Source organism: Staurois parvus, unplaced genomic scaffold, assembly GCF_062004578.1.
Source record: "Staurois parvus isolate SC_StPar_1 unplaced genomic scaffold, SC_StPar_1.0 ptg000014l, whole genome shotgun sequence".
Classification (NCBI taxonomy): Eukaryota; Metazoa; Chordata; class Amphibia; order Anura; family Ranidae; genus Staurois; species Staurois parvus.
Window position 1 is genome coordinate 10,445,277 of NW_028317810.1, and position 25,315 is coordinate 10,470,591.

A 25,315-nucleotide genomic window follows, 5' to 3' on the forward strand; every position below is an offset into this window, starting at 1 on the left:
AGAGAGGGAGCTGCAGCCTTCATGTCAGGGATGCAGGTGTGACCAGAAGTGTGTGGACTGACACAAGGAAACGCAAGCCTCAGATATGGTATAAATAAGACAATTTATTAAGACTAACAATACAAACATAAACGCAGTGCACCAAACCCCAAGCTAGCACAAATACAACAAGGTGAAACAAACCCAAACCGATACAGATACCCAGGTACTGTAACGGGGTTAGCTCGGCAGTGAGTGTGTGTGACCCCCTGGATGGGTGCACAACACAAAAAGACAGGCACAGCACAACAGTGGAGGTGAAAACAAACAGGTGCAATTTATTTACAATATTTACAGAAAAATGGTAAACCAAAAAGAAACATCAAAATAAATCCTGGCCAACTTGGCTACTTACTGCAACAACAACTTTCCTTAGCTACCCACTAGGTACAGCCTGCTGCTATACCTAGTTGCTAATACTTGGAGGCTAGCCACACAGGCTTTGGTCTCTCTGCATACAGATAAGATGTCAGCTCCCCAGTCAGTTCAGACACAGATCTGGTTCCAGGTTGGAGCAACTCCCTAAGCACTAAGCTGGGCTCATTACCTCCATGCAGAAGGACTCAGCACTTCCCTCTAGTGGAACAAATCCCATTAAAGCCTGAACCTCGGACAAATGTATCGTCCATCCAGGACGCAACCAGGTGATTTCACCTGCCTACTGTCACAGTACATACACATGTAGAGCACAACATAGTTAGGCAGGCCGGGTCGATAACTATCGAGCAGGTAGGTACAGGAGGAGCAGGCGGAGAGAATGGTCAGGGTCACAAGCCAAGGATCAAAACAGTCAGCAGAGGTCAGGATCAGGCAGGGTTGGCAACAAGTCAGGCAGAAACAGGAACAGGAACAGGAATGCAGGTTACAAGACACAGGGGCCCATGGAAAAACACACACCAAGGCACAGACTGCAGGTCTGGCCATCCCTTAAATACACCTGCAATCAGCCCTAGGTGATGGCTAATTGCCGAAGTGAACCTCTGGTTGTTGAGAGCACCCGCTGGCCAGGCCTGGTACTGCAGCCCACAAGGCAGGTGAGTCCCACCACTATTGGCAAGTCCATTCCTGACAGTACCCCCCCCTCCTCAAGGAGCTGTCTCAGGACGCTCCAAACAGTCCTAGCTGGGCAAAATGTTCCACCGCCCGGGTCCGGTGACTGGCAGGATATCAAAGACTGGCACATCAGGCTGGGCACCGGAGGGAGGCACTTCGAGCTGGGCACCGGAGGGAGGCACTTCGAGCTGGACACCGGACGGAGGCACTTCGAGCTGGACACCGGACGGAGGCACTTCGAGCTGGACACCGGGCGGAGGCACTTCGGGAGCGGGCATCGGGTCACCAGGTACAACAGCGGGCATTGGGTCACCAGGCATCAGGTCATCTGGCTCGACAGCGTGCACCGAGTCATCTGGCAAGACCGCGGGCTCCGAGTCATCTGGCAAGACCGCGGGCTCCGAGTCATCTGGCAAGACCGCGGGCCCCGAGTCATCTGGCAAGACCGCGGGCCCCGAGTCATCTGGCAAGACCACGGGCCCCGAGTCACCAGGCACAACAGTGGGCTCTGAGTCAACCGGCCCGACAGCGGGCTCTGAGTCAACTGGCGGAACAGCGGGCACCGAGTCATCTGGCAAGACTGCGGGCACCGAGTCATCTGGCAAGACTGCGGGCACTGGGTCAACTGGCGGAACAGCGGGCATCGAGTCAACTGGCAAGACAGCGGGTACCGAGTGGTCTGGCAAGTCTGCGGGCACCGAGTCGTCTGGCAAGACTGCGGGCACCGAGTTAACTGGCGGAACAGCGGGCATCGAGTCACTTGGCAAGACTGCGGGCACCGAGTCGTCTGGCAAGACTGCGGGCACCGAGTCAACTGGCAGAACAGCGGGCATCGAGTCGTCTGGCAAGACTGCGGGCATCGAGTCGTCTGGCAAGACTGCGGGCACCGAGTCAACTGGCGGAACAGCGGGTACCGAGTGGTCTGGCAAGTCTGCGGGCACCGAGTCGTCTGGCAAGACTGCGGGCACCGAGTTAACTGGCGGAACAGCGGGCATCGAGTCACCTGGCAAGACTGCGGGCACCGAGTCGTCTGGCAAGACTGCGGGCACCGAGTCAACTGGCAGAACAGCGGGCATCGAGTCGTCTGGCAAGACTGCGGGCATCGAGTCGTCTGGCAAGACTGCGGGCACCGAGTCAACTGGCGGAACAGCGGGTACCGAGTCGTCTGGCAAGACTGCGGGCACCGAGTCGTCTGGCAAGACTGCGGGCACCGAATCAACTGGCGGAACAGCGGGCACCGAGTCGTCTGGCAAGACTGCGGGCACCGAGTCGTCTGGCAAGACTGCGGGCACCGAGTCAACTGGCGGAACAGCGGGCATCGAGTCGTCTGGCAAGACTGCGGGCACCGAGTCGTCTGGCAAGACTGCGGGCACCGAGTCAACTGGTGGAACAGCGGGCATCGAGTCGTCTGGCAAGACTGCGGGCACCGAGTTAACTGGCGGAACAGCGGGCATTGAGTCACCTGGCAAGACTGCGGGCACCGAGTCGTCTGGCAAGACTGCGGGCACCGAGTCAACTGGCGGAACAGCAGGCATCGAGTCGTCTGGCAAGACTGCTGGCATCGAGTCGTCTGGCAAGACTGCGGGCACCGAGTCGTCTGGCAAGACTGCGGGCACCGAGTCAACTGGCGGAACAGTGGGCATCGAGTCGTCTGGCAAGACTGCGGGCACCGAGTCGTCTGGCAAGACTGCGGGCACCGAGTCAACTGGCGGAACAGCGGGCATCGAGTCGTCTGGCAAGACTACGGTCACCGAGTCGTCTGGCAAGACTGCGGGCACTGAGTCATCTGGCAAGACTGCGGGCACCGAGTCAACTGGCGGAACAGCGGGCATCGAGTCACCTGGCAAGACTGCGGGCACCGAGTCGTCTGGCAAGACTGCGGGCACCGAGTCGTCTGGCAAGACTGCGGGCACCAAGTCAACTGGCGGAACAGCGGGCATCGAGTCGTCTGGCAAGACTGAGGGCACCAAGTCGTCTGGCAAGACTGCGGGCACCGAGTCAACTGGCGGAACAGCGGGCATCGAGTCGTCTGGCAAGACGGCGGGCACCGAGTCGTCTGGCAAGACTGCGGGCACCGAGTCGTCTGGCAAGACTGCGGGCACCGAGTCGTCTGGCAAGACTGCGGGCACCGAGTCAACTGGCGGAACAGCGGGCATTGAGTCGCCTGGCAAGACTGCAGGCACCGAGTCGTCTGGCAAGACTGCAGGCACCGAGTCGTCTGGCAAGACTGCGGGCACCGAGTCAACTGGCGGAACAGCGGGCATCGAGTCGTCTGGCAAGACTGCGGGCACCGAGTCGTCTGGCAAGACTACGGGCATCGAGTCGTCTGTCAAGACTGCGGGCTCCGAGTCATCTGGCAAGACGGCGGGCACCGAGTCATCTGGCAGAACAGCGGGCATCGAGTCATCTGGCATAATAGGATCATCAGGCTGGATCAGTTCATCAGGCTGGGTAGAGACATCATGCTGGGTAGAGACATCAGGCTGAATGGAGACATCAGGCTGAATAGAGACATCATGCTGGGTAGAGGCATCAGGCTGGGTAAAGACATCAGGCTGGGTAGAGACATCAGGCTGAATTGTGGGCGCCGAGGCACCAGGCTGCACCACGGAAGGCAGGTTCTCAGATGGGAGGCTGACTGGTTTGGATACTGGCAGGATGGTATTGGTTGGAAAGAACTTTTGCCTTTTCCTGGTTTTAGTTACTGGAGCACTGTAAGTAAGCGCAGGTTTGTAAACGGATGGAGCAGCTGGAGACAGAGAAGAGCTGGAAGATGGAACAGAGGAGGGAGCAGTTGCTACAGAGGACTTCTTTACAGGGTTGAAGAAAGGATAGGTGCAGCGAGTGGGAGCAGGGGACTGGTATGTGGTAGTTAGCCATCACTGGGGGTGCTGTCGGGGATGCAGGAAGAGTGCCTTGAGCAGAGGAATGATGTTGCAAGCCAACTGAGGCTGGGTGTAACAAATCTGTCCATGTCTGCAGTACTGGTTTAACAAAACTCAGCTTACACCTAGCCTGTCTGATCAAAGACTGCACTGCGTATATGCAATCCATAAGCACATGTGATGGACATGCTGCATAGTGCTCATGGAAACAATCTGGATCATCCTCCAACAACCATACCAGTGATTCCACTTGATCCACACTAAATGGGGGAAAAAAGTCATCCCTGCTTTCAGGGGTACAGGACCGAGCCAACTCAGCACAAACCTGGATCAATGGCTGCACCTCAGAAAACTCTGTGCCCTGATCAACTAGACAATGAGCGATCCTTATACACTCTAGCAGTTGATCCCGGGTATACTCCTTAAGAGTCTGATAAGCATAGTCTTTGTCATCAAACACTAGCAAAGATAAATACACCACCTCATGAAGATCCATCCTTCCCAGCAACAATAAGCTAAGATGGCCTCCCTGTGCAGCCACTTCTGGTCAGGTTTTTGGCCTTGGTGTAATGTCAGGGATGCAGGTGTGACCAGAAGTGTGTGGACTGACACAGGGAAATGCAAGCCTCAGATATGGTATAAATAAGACAATTTATTAAGACTAACAATACAAACATAAACGCAGTGCACCAAACCCCAAGCTAACACAAATGCATACAACAAGGTGAAACAAACCCAAACCTAAACCGATACAGATACCCAGGTACATACACATGTAGAGCACAACATAGTTAGGCAGGCCGGGTCGATAACTATCGGGCAGGTAGGTACAGGAGGAGCAGGCGGAGAGAATGGTCAGGGTCACAAGCCAGGGATCAAAACAGGAGAAGTCAGCAGAGGTCAGGATCAGGCAGGGTTGGCAACAAGTCAGGCAGAAACAGGAACAGGAATGCAGGTTACAAGACACAGGGGCCCATGGAAAAACACATACCAAGGCACAGACTGCAGGTCTGGCCATCCCTTAAATACACCTGCAATCAGCCTCAGGTGATGGCTAATTGCCGAAGTGAACCTCTGGTTGTTGAGAGCACCCGCTGGCCAGCCCTGGTACTGCAGCCCACAAGGCAGGTGAGTCCCACCACTATTGGCAAGTCCATTCCTGACACTTCAGCTCCAATCCCCTTTCACTTCCATTCAGGTACAGAAGCTGCTGGCAAGGCCTATGAGAGATGGTGTCTGGGTTCAGGGAAACCCGTGGAGAGCTCACCGTGCTGTTCATGAGTTGGACGGCAGGGTGTATCCTTCACTCATTTCTTCGGCCCACCTCAGCTCACTGGAGGTGCAGACTGAATGTGCCAAAGAGACAGAGGGAATATCGCAGTTAGGGATCCAGAGGTCCCACAGGGTCTGGGCATCACCGGTAGTCTCGGTCCCCAAACAGGATCAGATGACCAGGCTTTGTGAGGACCTTGGAAAACTGAGCGCCAGCCCTGTGGTTGTGGCCTACCCCATGCCCAGGAGCCATGAGGTAATGAAGCAGGTGCCCGCTGTCTAACCATCATGGACCTGAACAGAGGGTATGGGCCACCATCTCTAACCCAGGAGGCTCAGGATGAGTCAGCCTTCACCACCCCAGGTGGCTTGCCTGAATTCATGGGAAAGCTAGTGGGGGTTGAGAACGCACCAACCACCTCCCCAGGGGTCAGGAATGACCTACAATGTGGAGTGGAACTGTGTGCAGTTGCCCACTTTAGGGGTCTTACAGTGTTCGGCCCTGTCTAGGAAGAGCAACTTGGACCCCTGTCACTAGTCAGGAACAAAATGCCTGTGCCTAGTCTGACAGTCGAGATTGGTAACTGTCAGAGGGGCGTGTTAGTGGTTCAGCCTTGGGAACCACTGGTAGGAAGAGACCCCCAGATGTCTGGGAATGGGGAGACTGAGGCAGTTATGGCCTGGCCTACTCCCCAGGCCAAAATGAAGCTTACATCAGTCTTGGGTACAGCTGGCTACGGTAAGATGCCTGGGTGCAACTATCATGGCTCAGCTGAACCTGTGACTGACCTAACAGACAGGAAACTGATGGAAATGGTGTCCTGGATGCTAGCTTGTAAAGAGGACTGTTCATCCTGGACGAAGGTACCGGTAGACACTTTTGGAAGGCGCGTTCCAGAATTCGCCTGTCCGGTTCTGGTGCACACAGGCGCCACTACCTTCGGGTCAGATGTAGTCCTGGGCCTGAGGAAGGAGATTGGAGAGGGAAATCTCATTCTCTACCTCAACAAGAAGCTACATCTCAATATGTTAGCATATGACACCCCTGAACAGAAGTGTGTGAACAGGTGGGCACCACGGCAGTTGCCACGATATCTGGGTAGTCACGGCAGACTGGTGCTTACCCCTAACAGCCCACTTGGTTGGCACAACAGTGTTGCTGGGGAGAACAGCACCCTTCTCAGAAGGAACCTGGTTCTCCCGCAGTGCATTTGTACCAGATAATCCCAAGGTAAACCTCTGGGCACAATGAGTCTGTGCCCTGATCAGCCAAACCAGCAGCAGGTGTCGATTGCGTCAGGAGGGAAATTGCAGTTCCCTCCCATGCAACTACCTGAGGAGGGAGGTGCAGCAATTGTGCACACAGAGATGGATGCAAACCTCCATTTTGGCAAAGGCCTCCATCTTGTATAATTTCTACTCCCAAATCAGCTTCCCTCCAAATCCCCCCTCCCTCTCTGTTAAGCGACATGTCGCCTGTATGATGCAGAGATCACAGGCAATCAGGCTCCAGGGTTATAAATCCCACACTAGCTGGTGCCCAGGTGTCTGTTAGCTTCTCAATTTAAGATATTGTAAAGCCATAAAACCAGTCCTTCACTGAGCTTCAAAGACATTCCAGGTAGTCGTAAAACGGACTCACATTTCAAAATCCCCTTTTCCCCTATGATTTCATATCTTGGAATATGAAAGTCTTACATAAAAACCAGGCATATATTCAGATGGGTCATTTTAATACAAGTTGCTTGATATCTAAACATCCCCGAGCTGGAATCTACAGGAGAGCAGAAAACGATATCTCCTTAACCGCCCCAGCAGGTAAGTCATATTTCATATCTAGACGTTTGGCAGGTGATTCTGCATATTAATCTACTCGTGGATAGAATGTTACATGTATCCAGGGAAATTTATTGCCCTGGTATCAACTTGTGAGGGATTTTGATTCTAGCTGGGGTCTTCGCCCAACACTCTCCCCAAATGAGGCAATTGGTTCTCTTCTTCAAGGAGACACCCTGCTGAGTTCCTAGAAAAGCTGTTATGCTTGGAGCTAAGCTAAGAAAAGCTGAGTTGAGTTGAAATTGAAGAAGTTCTCTTTTAACATCAGAACTATCTTTGGGAGACAAGGCCCTTTTGCTCAGAAAACTTGATCTTCTTAACCCTGAACTTTTGGAAACTACTTTATCTCTCTAAACTTCTTTCTGTTATTTCTTTGCTGTGGCATTGCTCTCTGTATATTTATATATATATATAGATATTGGCTACATCTTTTTCTGTAAATATTTTTATTGCACCCTTTTGACCTATTAGTAATAAATCTTACTTTCTGAAAGCGTTGAACTGTTTCTAAAGCTCTTTAATGCAAACTAAGAATCCCTGCCTCTGAAGAGCGCTACTGTGTGTTTTAAAACGTTTGCATACATCTGTCTGCGGTGACATTGTGTATACAAACGATTATTCAAACATTATAGTGTTATTGCTGATATTGCCAAGTTTTCTCTTTCTCTGTACAAAAAGGAGGTAGTGGCAGTGTGAAGGGTTAATTGCATTATTAACCTGACCCAGTAACAATCGCTCTCAGGCTGCAGATACACAGACTGTGGTCCATTAGCTGGAAAATCTTTGTGCAGAGTGCAGCTGGGCGTGGCATTGTTATGCACGTGACAGTGCGGTTTTAGATTGCCTAGTCCTTCGGTCACGAGTTTGGTGAGAAGGGCTGGGGTCTGACTGCGCGATCGTCATACTTCCTCCCATGCTCTCTCTCTGGTTCTCCATGGTGAACAAACTTACAGACATGGAAAACCTTATGTTCACCCTGTGTAAAAAAGAAGAATCCTTTTGTGACACATGGCACCCCTGGGACTACTTTGTCTTTACAGATACTCACTTGAACGAGCTTACACCTCCCCATTGAAGCTTGCCTTTCTATGCCCCCACAAAGCTCCCCGGGAGAGGAGGAATGCCTTATATTTTGCGCCCTTCTCTTTCCTCTCTCTCTCTCTCTCCATCTGGCCCCTCCTCCTCATGACCCTTCCATCTCCCTCTACCCTTCCCTTCCTTCCCCCTTCTGCAGTCTACTCCGGGGGAGGTGGGGTCCTCTCCCAACCCCTTGGCTGCACACCAGTTTGGCCTAGCGTAAAGGGCTGGAAATGCTGTCCATTCTGTTTTAGAGATATCAGCGGATTGGAGAATTCCATCCCACCTAACTGTGCGCCCATCCCTCTACACTTCCACATGCTATTACCGTTTCCTTGGTCCATGATATTTTTCAAGATATATTTTTTCAATTGTGACTGTTTTCAAATACTTATGCCTTTTGTTTCTAGTTATGTCTATTTTTTTATCTAAATGTTCTGTACGTTGTGGCATTCCTGTGTATTGTTACTGGGTATATTTCTTACACTGATGCTCTGTTTTGCCTATGTGTACGCTTTATTTGTATACAGTTAGGTCCATATATATCTGGACACAGGCAAAATTTTCATACATTTGGCTCTGTATGCCACCAGAATAAATTAAAACAAAACCACTCAAATGAAAGTGAAGACTTTCAGCTTTAATTCAAGGTGTTGAACATAAATATCAAATACAAATTTTAGGAACTGCAACCATTTTTATACACAGTCCCTTAATTTTCAGGGGCTCAAATGTAATTGGAAAAATGAATATAATCATAAATAAAAAGTTCATTTTTAATATTTTGTTAAGAATCCTTTACTGGGAATGACTGCATGAAGTCAAGAACCCATGGACATTACAAAAGACTGGGTTTCCTCCTTTCTGATGCTTTGCCAGGCTCTAACTGCAGTTGTCTTCAGTTGTTCTTCAATTGTGGGTCTTTCTGCCTTTAGTTTTGCCTTCAGCAAGTGAAATGCATGCTCAATTGGGTTGAGATCACGTGATTGACTCAGCCATTGCAGAATATTCCACTTCTTTTCCTTCTAAAACTCCTGGGTTGCTTTTGCTGTGTGGTTTGGATCATTGTCCATCTGTACTGTGAAGCGCCATCCAATCAACTTTGCTGCATTTGGCTGAAAGTAAAACTAAACCCATTGATTTAACAGTTAAAATAAACGTTCCATTCAAAGCATTCCAGGAATGTAACTGTCACATTTGCTTGTGCTGTTAACCAAACTGTCAAACCATCAAATGGCTGGTGTCATAACCTTTACAACCACTTTTAAACATCACTAAAGGCAAAATGTTTTTTTGTTTTGGATAGAATGTAGAGAAATGCTGGTAAGTTAACTGACTCCTGTCTAAATTGGCCCTAGTATGTGTATTTATGAATGTGAGTTAGGGACGTTAGATTGTACACTCCTTGAGGGTTAGGGACTGATCTGAATGTACAATATATATATGCAAAGCACTGCATAAATTGACAGCACTACATAAGTACCTATAATAATAATGATAAATTTAGCCACTGTGCTACTCATGTAAGCCCAGTCAGTTTTTTTTATTTGCCATGTGTATCCCATTGTGAAGATTTTCCTTTATTTCCTGTTCCATAGCCAAAACAGGAAGGGAGAGAGAGATAATACCTCTAAGGCAGGGGTGGGCAACTGTGGCCCTCCAGCTGTTGTAGAACTACAAGTCCCATGAGGCATTGCAAAACTGAAAGTTACAAGCATGACTCCCAAAGGCAGAGGCATGATAGGACTTGTAGTTTTGCAACAGCAAGAGGGCCACAGTTGCCCACCCCTGCCTTAGAGGTATTATCTCTCTCTCACTTCCTGTTTGGCTATGGAACAGGAAATAAAGGAAAATCTTCCCAATGGGATACACATGGCAAAAAAAAAAACAAAAACTGACAGGGCTTACATGAGTAGCACAGTGGCAAATGTATCATTATTATTATTATTATTATTATTATTATAGGTACTTATATAGTGATGTCAATTTATGCAGTGCTTTGCATATATATATATATATATATATATATTGTACATTCACATCAGTCCATAACCCTCAAGGAGTGTACAATCTAATGTCCCTAACTCACATTCATATATACACATACTAGGGCCAATTTAGACAGGAGCCAGTAAACTTACCAGCATGTCTTTGGTGTATGGGAGGAAATTGGAGTGTCTGGAGGAGACCAGTGCAGGCACGGGGAGAACATGCAAACTCCAGGCAGGTGGTGCCATGGTTGGGATTCAAACTGATGACCCTAGTGCTGCCAGGCAGAGGTGCTAACCATTTAGCCACTGTGCTGCCCCCATATGTTTAGCACTTCCACCTAGCAGCACTAGCATTATTGGTTTGCATCCCAACCACGACACCACCTGCCTAGAGTTTGCATGTTCTCCCTGTACCTATATATATATATATATATATACAGTATATATATGCCACCTGTGCAATAAGTCCATCCATGAAATTTCTTTGCTACTAAATATTCCACAGTCCACTGTTAGTGGTATTATAACAAAGTGGAAGCAACTGAGAACAACAGCAAGTCAGCCGTGAAGTGATAGGCCATGTAAAATGACAGAGTGGGGTCAGTGTGCAGAAGTCACCAACTGTCTGCAGAGTCAATAGCTAAAGACCTCCAAACTTTGTGTGACCTTCATATTATCAGAACAGTGCATAGAGAGCTCCATGGAATGGGTTTCCTTGGCTGAGCAGCTGCATCCAAGCCTTACATCACCAAGTGCAATGCAAAGCGTCGGATGCAGTGGTGTAAAGCACGCCACCACTGGACTCTAGAGAAGTGGAGATGCGTTCTCTGGAGTGACCAATCACGCTTCTTTGTCTGGTAATCTGATGGACGTGTCTGGAGAACGGTACTTCCCTGATTGCATTGTGCCAAGTGTAAAGTTTGGTGGAGGGGGATTATGGTGTGGGGTTGTTTTTCAGAGGTTGGACTTGGCCTCTTAGTTCCAGTGAAGGGAACTCTTAAGGCGTCAGCATACCAAGACATTTTAGACAATTTCATGTTCCCACCTTTGTGGGAACAGTTTGGGGATGCCCCCTTCCTGTTCCAACATGACTGCTCACCAGTGCACAAAGCAAGTCCTTACCTCAACCCAATAGAACACCTTTGGGATGAATTAGAGCTGAGACTGCAAGCCAGGCCTTCTCGTCCGACATCAGTGCCTGACCTCACATATGCGCTTCTGGAAGAATGGTCAAACATTCCCATAGACACACTCCTAAACCTTGTGGACAGCCTTCCCAGACGAGTTGAAGCTGTTATAGCTGCAAAGGGTGGGCCAACTCAATATTGAACCCTACAAAGACTGGGATACACGTGTAATAGCAGGCGTCCCAATACTTTTGGCAATATAGTGTGTGTATATATATATATATATATATATATATATATTTTTTTTTTTTTTATTATTTTTATGTATTTATGTTTTTGCCACAATGTGTATCACGTTTTCTCACCCCATATACTGCTTTTCCATGATGACATCTCTACTCCTGTTCTTTGTAACATGTTAATTATTTTGTTTGTGGATGTGTTTTTATGATATTGTGAGCTAAAAACTAGTAAAACTATATCCTAGTTACTCTCAGCCAATACAAAAGGCAATTGAGGGTTTGTGGTCTCACAATTTTGCACATTATGGTGACTTAGCAGTAAGTGATCTGTGGAAATAATTTTCAACTCTTGCCAAGCGTCCTGAACTACACTTCCCATAATGCCATGTGCTGCGGAACAAACCAGATGCTCTAGGGGATTTTGTAGGGAAGGGCAGTCTTCGAGATGCCGGTATATTATGGCCGTTCATTGCACCTCTTTTATTCAATGAAATGCATTTTTGAAGTGCTCACGATGCACGTGAAGTTATATTTCTTTTGCATCCGTATCTTTTTAGGTAATTTTATTTGACATTTCTACGCTCCAGTTGCAGGCATTTCTAAAGGCAGCCGGAAAGAGGAGTCAGGAAACCAGGCAGCCCGAGGACCCCGTTGCTGTGCGGCGGCTGTTGTATCGGAGTGCCCAGTGTGACCAATCGGGGTCGCAGCAGAGTGATCGCTGGTCTCCGGCTGTCTGTCGGGTGCTCATTCCGCACCATGAGCTCCGTCGGTGTGATGTCCCCGGTAGCTGCTCCAGCGACTGATTACTATGAAGAGGAAGATCTGGAGAGCGCCGAGGAGGAGGATGACCGGAGTTTCCGGGGCCGGGAGTCTGATGAGGGTGAGGGATTCTGCGGGCTTTGTTTACACTCTGCTCCGACAACATGTCAGGGCTGTGGGGAAGTGACGTCATGGATGGGATCCCTGCTGTCATGGGTTGGATCCCCCAGTGACCAGGCAGCTGTCTAATACTCCCCAACTTTCTGAGATGGGGGAAGGGGTGCCTGTCGGGCTCATTCACTATGAGCAGCAAAGGGGGTGTGTCTCTGACAACTCTGTGGGCTGAGGGCACACTCTGCTGTTCTTGGTCCGCACATTGCTTAGTGCCAGGCTGAAAGTTGTACACCTTGTACACAGGCTGAAAGTTGTACACCTTGTTCCCTCTATAGAGATCCATGGATTCCTGAACTTTCCAGCTGGAGGCTGTGTGCTCTGCTCATATCCATTCTGAGGAACATCCCAATACACGTGCAGGAAAGCACACAATGGGCTCCTCCATATGGATGGTGGTAAATGTAGGCAGCTGAGCTGGAGTTTTAGTACCCACCTTAAAGCGGTATTAAATCCCGAACCAAAAATGTCATATATTGCTGCTTATCAATCGTTGGATGTCGTGGCTGCATTACGTTTCTCTTATTTAGGCTTCTCCCTCTGTTTTCACCTGGTGATCTGGTCAGTAACGCATCTCCTGTATTAGAGTGCCCCCACTTTGGATGTAGACCCACAGGGGGTGCCTTTGGATAGCAGCATTGTCAGTCTGGGGGGAGGAGGAGTGTTAGGTAGCCTAGCAAATTTAGATACACTAACACATTGAAGCGGAGCTTCAGCTCTCACTTTATAAGCATTTACAGCAACAGTTTTGTTGCTTTTGGAATAAAGGTTTTACATGAATAAATAAAATGCGATCATTGTAAGCACCCCTGTCAGTGGTACATGGTTTGTCTCAACCCTCTAATTACTTCATCTGCAGGACAGCTTGTTCTTTTGAAAAATAAAAGACTTACAGGACCACCAGGTGGAAATAGGGCGGCACAGTGGCTTAGTGGTTAGCATGTCTGCCTTGCAGCAAATGGGTCATGGGTTCGATTCACGACCATGGCGCCTCCTGCATGGAGTTTGCATGTTCTCCCTGTGCTTGTGTGGGTTTCCTCCGGGTGCTCAGGTTTCCTCCCACACTCCAAAGACATGCTGGTAGGTTAATTGGCTCCTGTCTAAATTGGCCCTAATATGTGTATGTATGAATGTGAGTTAGGGACCTTAGATTGTACGCCCCTTGAGGGTTAGGGACTGATGTGAATGTTCTATATATATATATATATATATATATATATATATATATATATATATATGTGTGTAAAGCGCTGTGTAAATTGACAGCGCTATACAAGTACCTTAAATAAATAAATAAAATAAATAAATTGAAGAAAGAGCCTGAAAAATGAAAGCAGACATTATATCTAAGAATTGGTAACCTGCAATATAATGTTTGAAAAACAAAAGACATACAGGATCACCAGGTGACAATCAAAGAAAGAGAGCCTAAAAACAAAACAAAAGCAGACATCACATCTAAGAATTGGTAAGCTGCAAAATAATGTTTGCTTTTGGGTTTAAAACCTCTTATAACATATACGCAGTGAAGTGACTGGTCTCAGGTGATCCTCCTACATAAGTTGTACCCCTTTATTTGCAGTCTCCCTTTCTCCACAAGTCCAGAATTTAAGTTTGTCTGTGAGTTCAGAATAAATGTGTTGGAGAGCTGAAATGATGCACTAGAAAAAATGCGAATATATGCGAGTGCAGAAACAGAAAAGCAGCTAGCATGAAAGGTGAACCTCTTGACCTCCAGATAATGCAATACGATATAAATGCAGATCTCTTTGATAATGTGCTGGTGCACGAAACACGTCAGGGAGGAGCCTACCAGAGTGATGTCACGCCGCAAATGGCCGGCGGCCATTTTACTATATCTCATTTCCACATGTGAGTGCTTTTAATTCCTTATGCTGCTGAAGTTTTATTAATAAAAATACTACACTATCAGTACCCATTTGTCTCTCGCTTGCATCATGCGAGCCCCTAAGGTGGAGATTTCCCCCAATTGCTGATGCTTCTGATCCAGTAATAATTTGGAGCTGTCCCCTGGAGCGGAGTGAGTCCTGTGAGGGAGTGGTGTTACCCTGTGTGCCTACGGTGTGCTTGAAGACCCTGCAGCCCCTGTCCAGACCCAGATGATCAGTGGCGGAGAGAGAGATATATACACATGCGCATACCTTTTGCGCTTCTGCTGAGTGCATTAATTTACTGGCCCTCGTCATAGAGATTACTGACACGGAGCACGGATCACTAATCTATCTGGACTTGATTGGCATTCTCTGTGTATGATGCACTACAGTCACTTTATATATTGACTTTATATATCCCCTTTTCTGATACGTCATCTAGAGACGATTCATCATGTTATCACTTCTTATGCGCTGCAATAGCGCTCACATCCCATTACTCATACTTTTAGCGCTGCAATTATATCGTATTGAAATGATGCACTGCAGAGCTCAATGAGGAGATCTCTGAGAGCTGATAGGAGGGAAGAAACACACCCCCTTCACACAGAAATAGAGCTGAGGCTGTGATTCTGCTGGAGGTCCCTCCCCTGTCACCATTCTTCTCTTGGTGTCAGGAAAACTTGTCAGAAGTGACTCATGCTGATAGCAGAGGAAGCTGCAGACAGAGATGACACTGCTCTGAGTCAAGTACACACTGTAGAGGGATATGCTTTGTTCATATTTCATGTCTGAGGTTTACAACTATTTTAAGCTACAACTGTGGACAGATAGGGTTGTAAAGATGCTGCAATGTTTTGCTTTGCTGCTGCAGCAAAAATGATTTTGTGTTGCATTTGTTGGATTGTACCTCCACTGAATGTGACCCATTCAAGCAAACAGGTCTGCTCTGCAACAGCAAGCTAGATGCTATGCTTGTGGTTGCAGTGCAATGTCCCCATTCAAAATCCCCATATGGCTGCCAAAAAAAAACAAACAGGCATTCAATAGGTGGTAGTATTGTCACCTGAAAGCCTGGCAGTGCTCCTGTACTGCTAAAGCAATGTACTGCAGATTGCCTTTCAGAGGGTTGTCAAAGAATGGAAGCCATGTGAACAAGCCCTTTAAGGTGTATTTATAAAAGAATATACATAGTCGTTGGTCCGGTGACTCTGCGTGTAAAATTGGCAAAACTAATATTCTTTATGCCACTTTTTTCTTTTGAATGGATGTTCTTTTATTATGGACAGTAGTAAAATACTGCCAGTAAGTGGAGCTGAGAAGCATAGGAAATTGGGTATGTTTACTTTCTAATTCCAGCAACATTCTTTTGGAAATGTTACATTGTATCTCTTGATATCCAGATGTGTGTATTTTCTGTTGTCCTCTCCATTCAGTGAAGCTGAGGAGTGGAACGCCAGAAACATAATGAATAGAGGTGAGTTCAGGTATCCTTCAAACATATCTCTTGCTGAACTTGCACGCTGCGTTTTTTTTCTCTCAAATGATCTATGGGCCGGGTCATTCTCACCCCGCAGCCCACCTCTTTGTTTGTGTTATGAGGCAGACAGCTCATAAGAGGATGAAAAAAGAGCGCAAGTTCAGCTAGAGATGAGTTTGCAGGACACTTGAACTCCTCTTTATGATGATGTGTGTTACATAATTAGTTTTCCAACACTAGTGTGCTGCACCCTAAGGCCCGTACACACGATAAGAAAATCGTATGAAGATTTCCGTTTGAGGACTGATCGTCCAATAATCTGATCGTTAGTACACAGCTTTCAAGAGCTGATCACAACAGTTCATGCAACAATATCCAAAGGGACAAGCTTGAGAATTTTTCTCATATGTTATCAAATCGTACGATTTTCATTTAATCAGTACAGTAGTCATCTGAAAATACAATGCAAATATAATACAATACATTACATCACTTTTGAAATTCTTTTCTTTTGTACGAGAATTTTTGTAAGTTTAGTACCCTCTTCATTTTTGATATGGCGACTAGCATGTAAAACAAACCCCGGCTGATTATTCATCTGACATTCTTATCATGTGTATGGGTCATTACTATAACAGTACTGGTCAGGCTGCATATCTTTAGTGCTGATGATGATGGCTGCCTGCAGAGAATGATCTTATTCAACACCTCTGATAATAGAACTGACATATCTCACTCACTTTATTTCCTGTTCATAGTGATGGGCCAATAAAACGTATGATATGAGGTCAGGACAGTGCCTAACCCCACGAGCAAGACTTGAAACGTGCTTGTATATAAAGCTGTTCTTTGCTGTTTTACAAGCCGCTTTTGCCATATTTCATGAAAAGTGAAATCAGTCCAGGAAATTTGTTGGAAGGATAGATTTTTGCCCATTAATAGACATTACACTTGTTTTTCCATACAATTATACCAAGGATTTCTACAATCATAAACTTGGTGTAATTCAAATGTCCAATATATGAAAAATGAAGAAACTTTCCTCCGTATACCATCCTTTCATTACTTCACCTAACAAATTTCCATTAAAAAATAATTGCAGGTAAGTATCTACACCTAAAGGTAAAGCAAGTTGTGGGTTTTTGTTTTTTTTTTATTCCAAACTAAACTCCAACCAATAAAACTCATATTTACTCCTATACAAAACAACAGCCTGGTTTCCAGTGCCTAAGCTCTTATTCTTCCTTATATCTGCTATATAGGATAATACGAGAAGACAATATAAAGAAAGCTTTCACAGAGTGTTAGCACTATTTAAAATGGAACTAAGCCCATTAATTCAACAGTTTTTTTAAAAACCGTTACATTCCTGGAATGCCAGGAATGTAACTCACTTTTGCTGGTGCTGTAAACCAAACTGTCAAACCATCAAATTGCTGCTGTTATAACCATGTGCAGTACCATGGCAGTTGGTGATCAAACAGAGGCTAAGATGACAGTTTCCTTGGCTGAAAAGGATAGGAGGGTTTAGTTCCACATTTGAAGTAAAGATAATATAGCGGAACAAAACCCTCCTATCCTTTTCAGCCAAGGAAACTGTCATCTTAGCCTCTGTTTGATCATCAACTGCCATGGTACTGCACATGGTTATAACACCAGCAATTTGATGGTTTTACAGTTTGGTTTACAGCACAAGCAAATGTGACAGTTACATTCCTGGATTGTAGTATATATATATATTGTCTTAAAGTAACTATTTTTTTTCTTTATTATGATAAAAACTAGTTAGTGGATCTGGTATTCAAGTGAACCTGTCAAAAGGTTCTATTGCATCTTCCTTCTAAAAAAACAAAAAAAAATGTTGCTTGGCTTTAGATGGTGCCAATGCCTTTTGAGTGACAGACCTTGAGCAAGCATGATGTACAACATGAGCATCAGAATTCCTTAGCTGTATGCTTTTTCCAGGTCAGTGACTCAGGAAGCTTTGAACCCACTGCAGTATCTGACAGCCAGCCAACAAGCATTTTCAGAATGAATGAGTACAATAACAGCCTTCATGATTCTCTAATAAAAGGTTTCCTTTAAGATTGTAAAAATGATAAGGATCTACAGTGATCAGGGCTTCGTAAGAAGACTTGTACACAGCGTGAACCTATGTTCCAGGCTGTTCTATGAAGACAAGCACAGTACCTGTGACTGGATTTTACCAATAATATTAATGCACTATGTTGGACGTGACAGGATCTCAAGCATTTTTATTATTCTGTGTTGCTTTTAGGCCTCATTCACACTTGGAAGTGGGGTGTTCAATTATTATTGCTGGAGATCCAGCGGGGGATCCTGGTGGCTGGCTGCAGTCAGCAGCTCTATTGAAAGCAATGTGAGGCTGACGGCTTGCACAGTGAATTGCGCCCTGACTATCTGCGTCCTGTACTCACAACTGATCCAGAGGAAGGCAAAAAAACCGCAGCAAAGCATGATCTAATTTGCTCCTGCAGGGGAAAAAATTATTTTCCTGATCCCCCAAGAGGCAATCGGATATTCCCTGGATCAACTTTACCTATAAATGTTACTATACAGTTTTATTATGTGTATCTAGGAAAGAATCCAGGCCTTTTTTTTTTTTTTTAAAGCAATCCACTGAGCTGGCCAGAACCAACTCTTGAGGGAGTCTATTCCACATTTTCACAGCTCTCACTGTGAAGAAACCTTTCCGTGTTTGGAGATTAAATTTCTTTTCCTCCATACATAAAGAGTGCCCCCTTGTCCTCTGTGACCTCAGGGTGAATAGCTCTACACCGAGTTCACTATATGAACCACTGATGTATTTATACATGTTGATCATATCCCCCCTTAATCTCCTCTTCTCAAGAGAGAATAAATTCAGTTCCTCTAATCTTTCCTCATAGCTGAGCTCCTCCATGCCTCTTATCAGTTTGGTTGCCCTTCTCTGTACTTTCTCCAGTTCCCCAATGTTCTTTTTGTGAATTGGTGCCCAAAACTGAACTTCATATTCCAGATGAGGTATTACTAATGATTTGTACAGGAGTAATATGATATCTCTCTCTCTGGAGTCTATACCTCTTTTAATACAAGAGAGGATTTTGCTCTCTTTAGAAACTGCAGCTTGGCATTGCATGCCATTATTAAGCTTGTGATCTACCAGAACTCCCAGATCCTTCTCCACCATTGATTCCCCCAGTTGTACTCCCCTAGTATGTATGATGCATGCACATTCTTAGCCCCCAAGTGCATAACCTTACATTTATCAACATTAAACCTCATTTGCCATGTTGTGATGCAGTTTTACAGTGACTAATTATTATTTTTCTTTCCAATTTTGTGTCCTGTGAAGACACTGAAGATGCTAGTGAGACTGATCTGGCAAAGCATGACAATGTGGACTATGTGGAAATGAAAGAACAGTAAGTAATGGACAGCAATAATATCAACCTTTTTTTTGGATTGGATGAACACAAGAAGGATGTACGTATTAAATGGGGCATTAGATGTTGGATGTCTGTATTTTGCAGTATATGCATCATAGTGAAGGTGTCTGGAGGAGAAATATACAGTGATTGGCTTATGGGGTGTTTGGAAACATGGCATCTTTCAGAAAAGTAGGCCAGTAATAGTAACTGCACTTCATTGTATAGTTGAATCCCCATGAGTGCAATTTGCCTATGTTTATTGTACTCTGAGCAAGAACTGATATTTTCTTTTGCATTTAATTTATTGACTTGTCAAATTTTACAAGTGGACTAAAACGAAGGCCATTGGATCATACACAACATATGACAAATAAGGTGTCAAATACAATGGGTTAAATGACGCAGGAAAATATGCAAACTGTGCAATAAACAGTATAGCAACAATGGTGACACCCAATGGTGGACCCGGCCTATATTGATTGCCTGACCCTTTATGGATAAACCAATGCACTTCTTTTGTCCAGTACAAAAAGTCCACAATAATAGTTTTTATATCACTGTGTTGTTACTTCTTAATCATGAGCCACATGCTCGCCTCCACCAACTGCACCATCTGCTGACCTTCACAATATGACCTACATACGGTATAGGTCAATACACGCTTTCCCTTTAAATTAGGTATTCCTCTCCTGCCTAGGTTTTACTCCAGATGCATAAGGATGGGATTCACCTGTATCAAGCTCTCCCAGATGTTAGACTCCATTAGAACTAGGCCTTCATATACCATTAAACATAAACTGTTACTGATGCATCTCGTCATAGTCACATAACACCAGTCGTTTTTATGGTTTGACAGTTTGGTTGAAAGCGCAAGCAAATGTGACAGCATTTCCGACATGCCAGGAATTTTAACTGTTTTTTTTTTTTTTTTTTAAACTGGTAAATCGATGGGTTTAGTTCCACTTGTAAAGTGGAACTTTACCCCAAACAACTTGATAAAAGAAAATGTTTTTTTATTGGGGAACACACATCCCACATTAATAATTATGGTACCAAGCTTAGTGTGTGCTGTCAATTGTCCCCAACATTGTTCCCGTTTCTTCTTGCCAGAGGTTGCCATTTTGCTAAAGCCCAGAGTCTTGAGCAGCAGTAAATCTTTAGACTGTTAACAGATTGGCCTCTACAAATTCAGCACATGCAAAAAATAGAGAGCAACTAAGCATGTGCAGTGCAGGGTGAGACTGTAAATTACTGGATTTTAAACAGTATAGGCACTTATTTTTAATGTTATACTTGTAGAAGGGGCCAGCATGAAGTGATCTAGCAGGACTTAATTTTCTGACTAAAGTTCCTCTTTAATAAAATCCTAGACATTTTCAAGGACAGTGGTTTTTTTTTTTTTTTTTTTTTTTTGGGGGGGGGAGATCAACTTCACAGTTGATCTTCCAACCTGTAGCTGTACACGTATCTTACTTTTTTAACCTAAGAATAGAAAAATAACCTACCAATCTCGATTTTTGGCTCCAGGATTGAGTGAATTTGTCTACCTTAGGTTTGGTTGATGGTAGTGCTCTTATTTCTTTTGCAAGGATTTGTCAGGTATTTTTATGTACTTCTGGTGAGAACAGTGCAGGGTAGTGTGCCATAAGAAAATTACTAAATGGTATAAACACTGATATGGGGGTAAAGAGCACAAGTCCCTTTTTTTTTTTTTTTTTTTTTTTTTTTGTCCCAGCTCTGAAAATGAATGTGCCATGGACGGATATGTACCCAATAAAGATAGAATTGAATCTCTGCATTTTCCTTCCAGCTTGGTGATTCAGCAGATGCTAAAGCCATTTGGTCAGCATGACAGCTAGGTCAAAAATGGTTGCCTCTGTATTTCTCTCAGCACAGGATTCCATTAAACTGCATCTAAACCAATAAGTAAACACTCCATATATTGCAGCTGATCAGTACTTAGATGTGGTGGCTGTATCATTTTTTGTTTTGTTTCCAGGCCCTTTTTTTTTTTTTTTTTTATTTTAACCTGGCAATCCTACAAATAACGCACTTCCTGCCCTTGGGTGGCTAAGTTTACTCAACACTTTGTATCCATCGAGAGAGTATGATGATCAGCCTTGGCTGCCTTCTTGATTTGAACTACAAGATTTTATTGCTTACAGGAGAGAGCTTGAAAGAAAGATAGCACTGTTTGTGCTTTTTGGGGTTTTTTTTTTGCACTTTAGTTCTGCTGTAATCTGGAACTGTGTTCCTCTGTAAGTCCCCTTTCACACTTGAGCGTTTTTCAGCTTGACGCTCAAAAGCACTCAACAAATAAAATCCCATTATTTCCAATGGCCCTGTTCACACTTGAGTGTTCTGTCGCCTGTAGCAAAATGCCTGTCAATCAAAAAGTACTTGCGTTATTTTTCAGGCAGATCTGAGCTTTTTTTTCTCCTTTGATTTGATTGGAAAATGCTTGAACAGTGGGAATGAGCGGTTTTTCAAGTGTTTGTTTTTTGTTTGTTTTTTTCAGGCGGTTTCAGCTCAAATAGCAGCTATTTCTATATCCCACAGCAAAAACGCGTAAATAAAAAATGCCTAAAAAAATTGCTTATAATATTTTGAAAATCTGCTAAAAAAAAAATGCTTAGACACCTAAAAAAAAAAAAACCCCAAAAAATCCTACTTGAAAAAAAATGCCTGATAAACGCTCAGCTTAATGTGAATGGAGCCTAAGGCCCTGTGCACATTTGAGCATTTTGTAGTTTATAGCTCAAATCACAAAAACACTCAACAAGCAAAAACAATAGCCCTTGTTCATATCTGAGCACTTTGTCACTTGTAGCAAACTGCCTTTTGCTAAAAAAACAAAACAAAAAAAAAACACACAAGCTAATTTTCAGGAAGAATTTAGCTTTTTTTTTTTTTTTTTTTTTGTCCCCATAGACTTTATTAGAAATGCCTGAAATGCACAACGTGAGTGGTTTTTCTCATGTTTGCAGCTCAAACAGCAGCTCCTTTTTCAGCTTTCCATTGGCCACTTAAAAAAATGCCTAGTTGAAAAATTCCTGACAAAAGCAGCAAAAATGTACAATTGTGCTCTAAAAAACACTTGAAAATGTGATGCTTAGGTGTGCATGTACCCTAAAAGTGCAGTTGTCTTTTAAAACCTGAGATACCATGCAAATGTGGATCTACTTCTTCATAGGTACTATCCCTTTAAGAATGGATTTGGTTTGTTTTTACATCTGCTAGAAAAGTAAAAGAGGCCATGCTGCAGTTCACATTTTCTTCAGAAAGTGATTGCTATATCAAAAAATTGCATCCACTATTTGATTTAGCCATATTGTATCTTTTTAGAATGTATCAAGATAAGTTGGCTTCTCTCAAAAGACAGTTGCAACAGCTTCAAGAAGGTAAGATATTTTTGCAAAACCTTCATTCTTGGCTCAGTTTGGCAAGAGATTTGGTAATTAAGGAAAATAAGAAATGTCTGCTTCTCAGTTCTTCTTTCTACATGACAGCCAATGATTAAGTAGCTGTGTTGGTACGCTTTTTCCCCTATGGCCAGACTAATGGAGTCCAGGGACAGACTGTATATTGTTACAAGAAAAATGATTGCGGCAAATATCGATTATATACCAATATATTTTATCGCTTAATTTCAAGCGTTGTCACTGTAACCAAAAAATAATCATCGAAAACAAACTGCCAAAAGGATGGGCAATAAGTAGTCACTGTGGTGACAGATATCTTTTGAATTGAAAAATTCTGAAAAAACAGTCTTCAGTACCAGGCATTTTAAAACATATTTTTTTATTAATATAACTCAAGATATAAGGCGAGCGCAGAGGCTAAGGTAGCTGCTAGCACAATAAAGGCAAGGTAACAAACCCACAATATGTCAATACAAATGTAAGTGCAGCGCTAAATATGTGTTAAATGCAATCATAAAGTGCTTATGTGAGTAAAGTGGTCATACGATATCCAAGTGACATAAACATAATAAAATGTCTCAGATCATATAAAAACATAGAATTATATAAAATCTCTTAACGTCTGAACATAAATGGTGAATATAAATAGTGTGTGGCACTAAGGTCACAGAAGTGCCAAGTGATACGTGAGTGCTTGTTCAGCAATAATAGTGATTATGAATAGTCCGTGGCACTACAGGTCACAGCAATGCCCGGTGTTTGTGAAACTACAAGGTGCAGCAATACCAGATGGAATACTTGAGAGTGCTCATGATTCAACATGGGAATCCGCCACCTTATATGGATATATAAGAACGCTACATGGGTAATAGCGTTAATGCTGATCCTTATGGGAGGGGGGTCTCAGGAAGCCACAAGCAAGGACTGGACATCTCCAGAATAAGGGCTATTCAAAACCAGCAAAAGGATCCTCCTCCTGGTGCTGCTTTTGGTAAAAAATCTTCTACTCCCTGTAGTTAAAGTGCCTTAGTTAGGGTGCAGTGGTCAAAGTGCCTTGCACTTAGCACCAGAATGGCCCTTTGCACAAGGAGTAGCTGGCTATTCCTTGTGCGAAGGGCCATTCTGGTGCCGTCACTGACACACAGGGCGCCAATTCGATGGATTCCCGGGTGGAAAGTTGGCGTCACTGGACGTGGTGTGCCATCAACGCGTTTCACTAGATGATAGTGTAGCTTCGTCTGAGGACCAGAAGAGAGTTGGAGTTAAAAAGGTCAAGTGCCAATAGTGTTCTTTATACCTTTTGAACTATACAATTCGTATCATATCATTCTTCATTAACTTCATTGCTGCATTCATGCCTCTGTCTCCATACCATTTGATGTGTCCTATTTGAACCTTATGAATATTTGCGGTCCTTATTACCTGCAACAAGAAAACCGGGGACATTTACCCCTTTCTTTGGGGCTTATTAACTAATTGAATGGGACTCAATCCTTCATTCAACACTTGTTTGTAGATTTGCCTCACTGCTTAACATAGGGCCTGGCCCATATGGGAAATCGTCACTTGCAATTTTCTGCTTATTTATGAGCTCTTGATGCATTATAATGCGTATTGACGTTCCAGGGCCTCACGGGATCCCACACTCATACAGTATATGAGGGCTACCTTAATCTGTGTTTGTTAGGGCTCGATCACACTTGACTGTTTTACCAACGCTTGCCAAACGCCCCTATAGCGTTTGGCAAGTGTTGGCCCGGCATTTGCGGAGCGGTTTTTAACGCTTGGCAAATGCTCCTCAAACGCTGCATGCGCGGTTTAGCGGCATTTGCAGAGCGTTAAAAACGCCCCACAAACGCCTATAATGAAGTTTGAATGGTGTTACCGCACCGCAAACGTCCCGCAACTGTGTTGCAACCACACCGCAAACACCAGCTGGGCGGCACCAAAGACTAGAATATGAGGCTTCAACGCCTCCTGACTCGACCAGAGGCGTCCGTTTTGCCGCGATGCGACTCTAATGCTCCCGTTAGAACAGCACCATGTGCTGCAATGTACAGAATTGTCCGAGGCATTTGGGAAGCAGTAAAAACGCTTCCCAAACGCCTCTCTGCCGCCTGCACACAACGCTAGTGTCAACGCAGCCTTACACTGTTGGACAGCATATTGCTTCGGTATGCCATTCTCATATGAGTCTAAGCAGGTGTCTGTACGTGGATATTTAAATTCACTAATGAATGTTCTGTTTGTTTTGCATTGTCTTTACGAATTGAATTTGCGGTGTAAGATGTTCAAATCTACACTGAAGTCTCAGTTAATCACAAAGTAATAAAAATTGATGTTTTAAAATGCCTGGTACTAAAGACTTTTTTCAGAATTTTTCAATTCATATGATATCTGTCACCACAGTAACTACTTGTTGCCCATCCTTTGGGCAGTTTGTTTTCTAAGACTGTATATTGTCTATTTGGACCACCACACAGTAAGTTCATGTCAAGCACTGGCTAGAAATATTTCTGGGTATGAAATCACTATACAGAGAATACTAGGATAAAGAGTTAAAACTTTGATGCATGTCTGGGAACAAGCAAACGTATATAATCTGATTACATTTTGTGATTAAGTCAAGCAGAAATTT

The 25,315-nt window shown here is 44.5% G+C and overlaps 1 protein-coding gene across 2 annotated transcripts in view; it reads left to right on the plus strand.

Moving 5' to 3' along the window:
- The first annotated feature begins 12,142 nt into the window (after window positions 1-12,142).
- The window catches only part of SUDS3 (SIN3A corepressor complex component SDS3), a 59,996-nt gene continuing 46,823 nt past the window's right edge, over window positions 12,143-25,315 (plus strand). For both annotated transcript variants that reach the window (XM_089677321.1, XM_089677324.1), the window contains exons 1-3: window positions 12,143-12,402; window positions 19,180-19,249; window positions 22,601-22,656. In XM_089677321.1, the coding sequence (XP_089533447.1) occupies window positions 12,279-12,402; window positions 19,180-19,249; window positions 22,601-22,656 (250 nt within the window). In that variant the 5' untranslated portion in view covers window positions 12,143-12,278. The remainder of the gene's footprint in view (window positions 12,403-19,179; window positions 19,250-22,600; window positions 22,657-25,315) is intronic.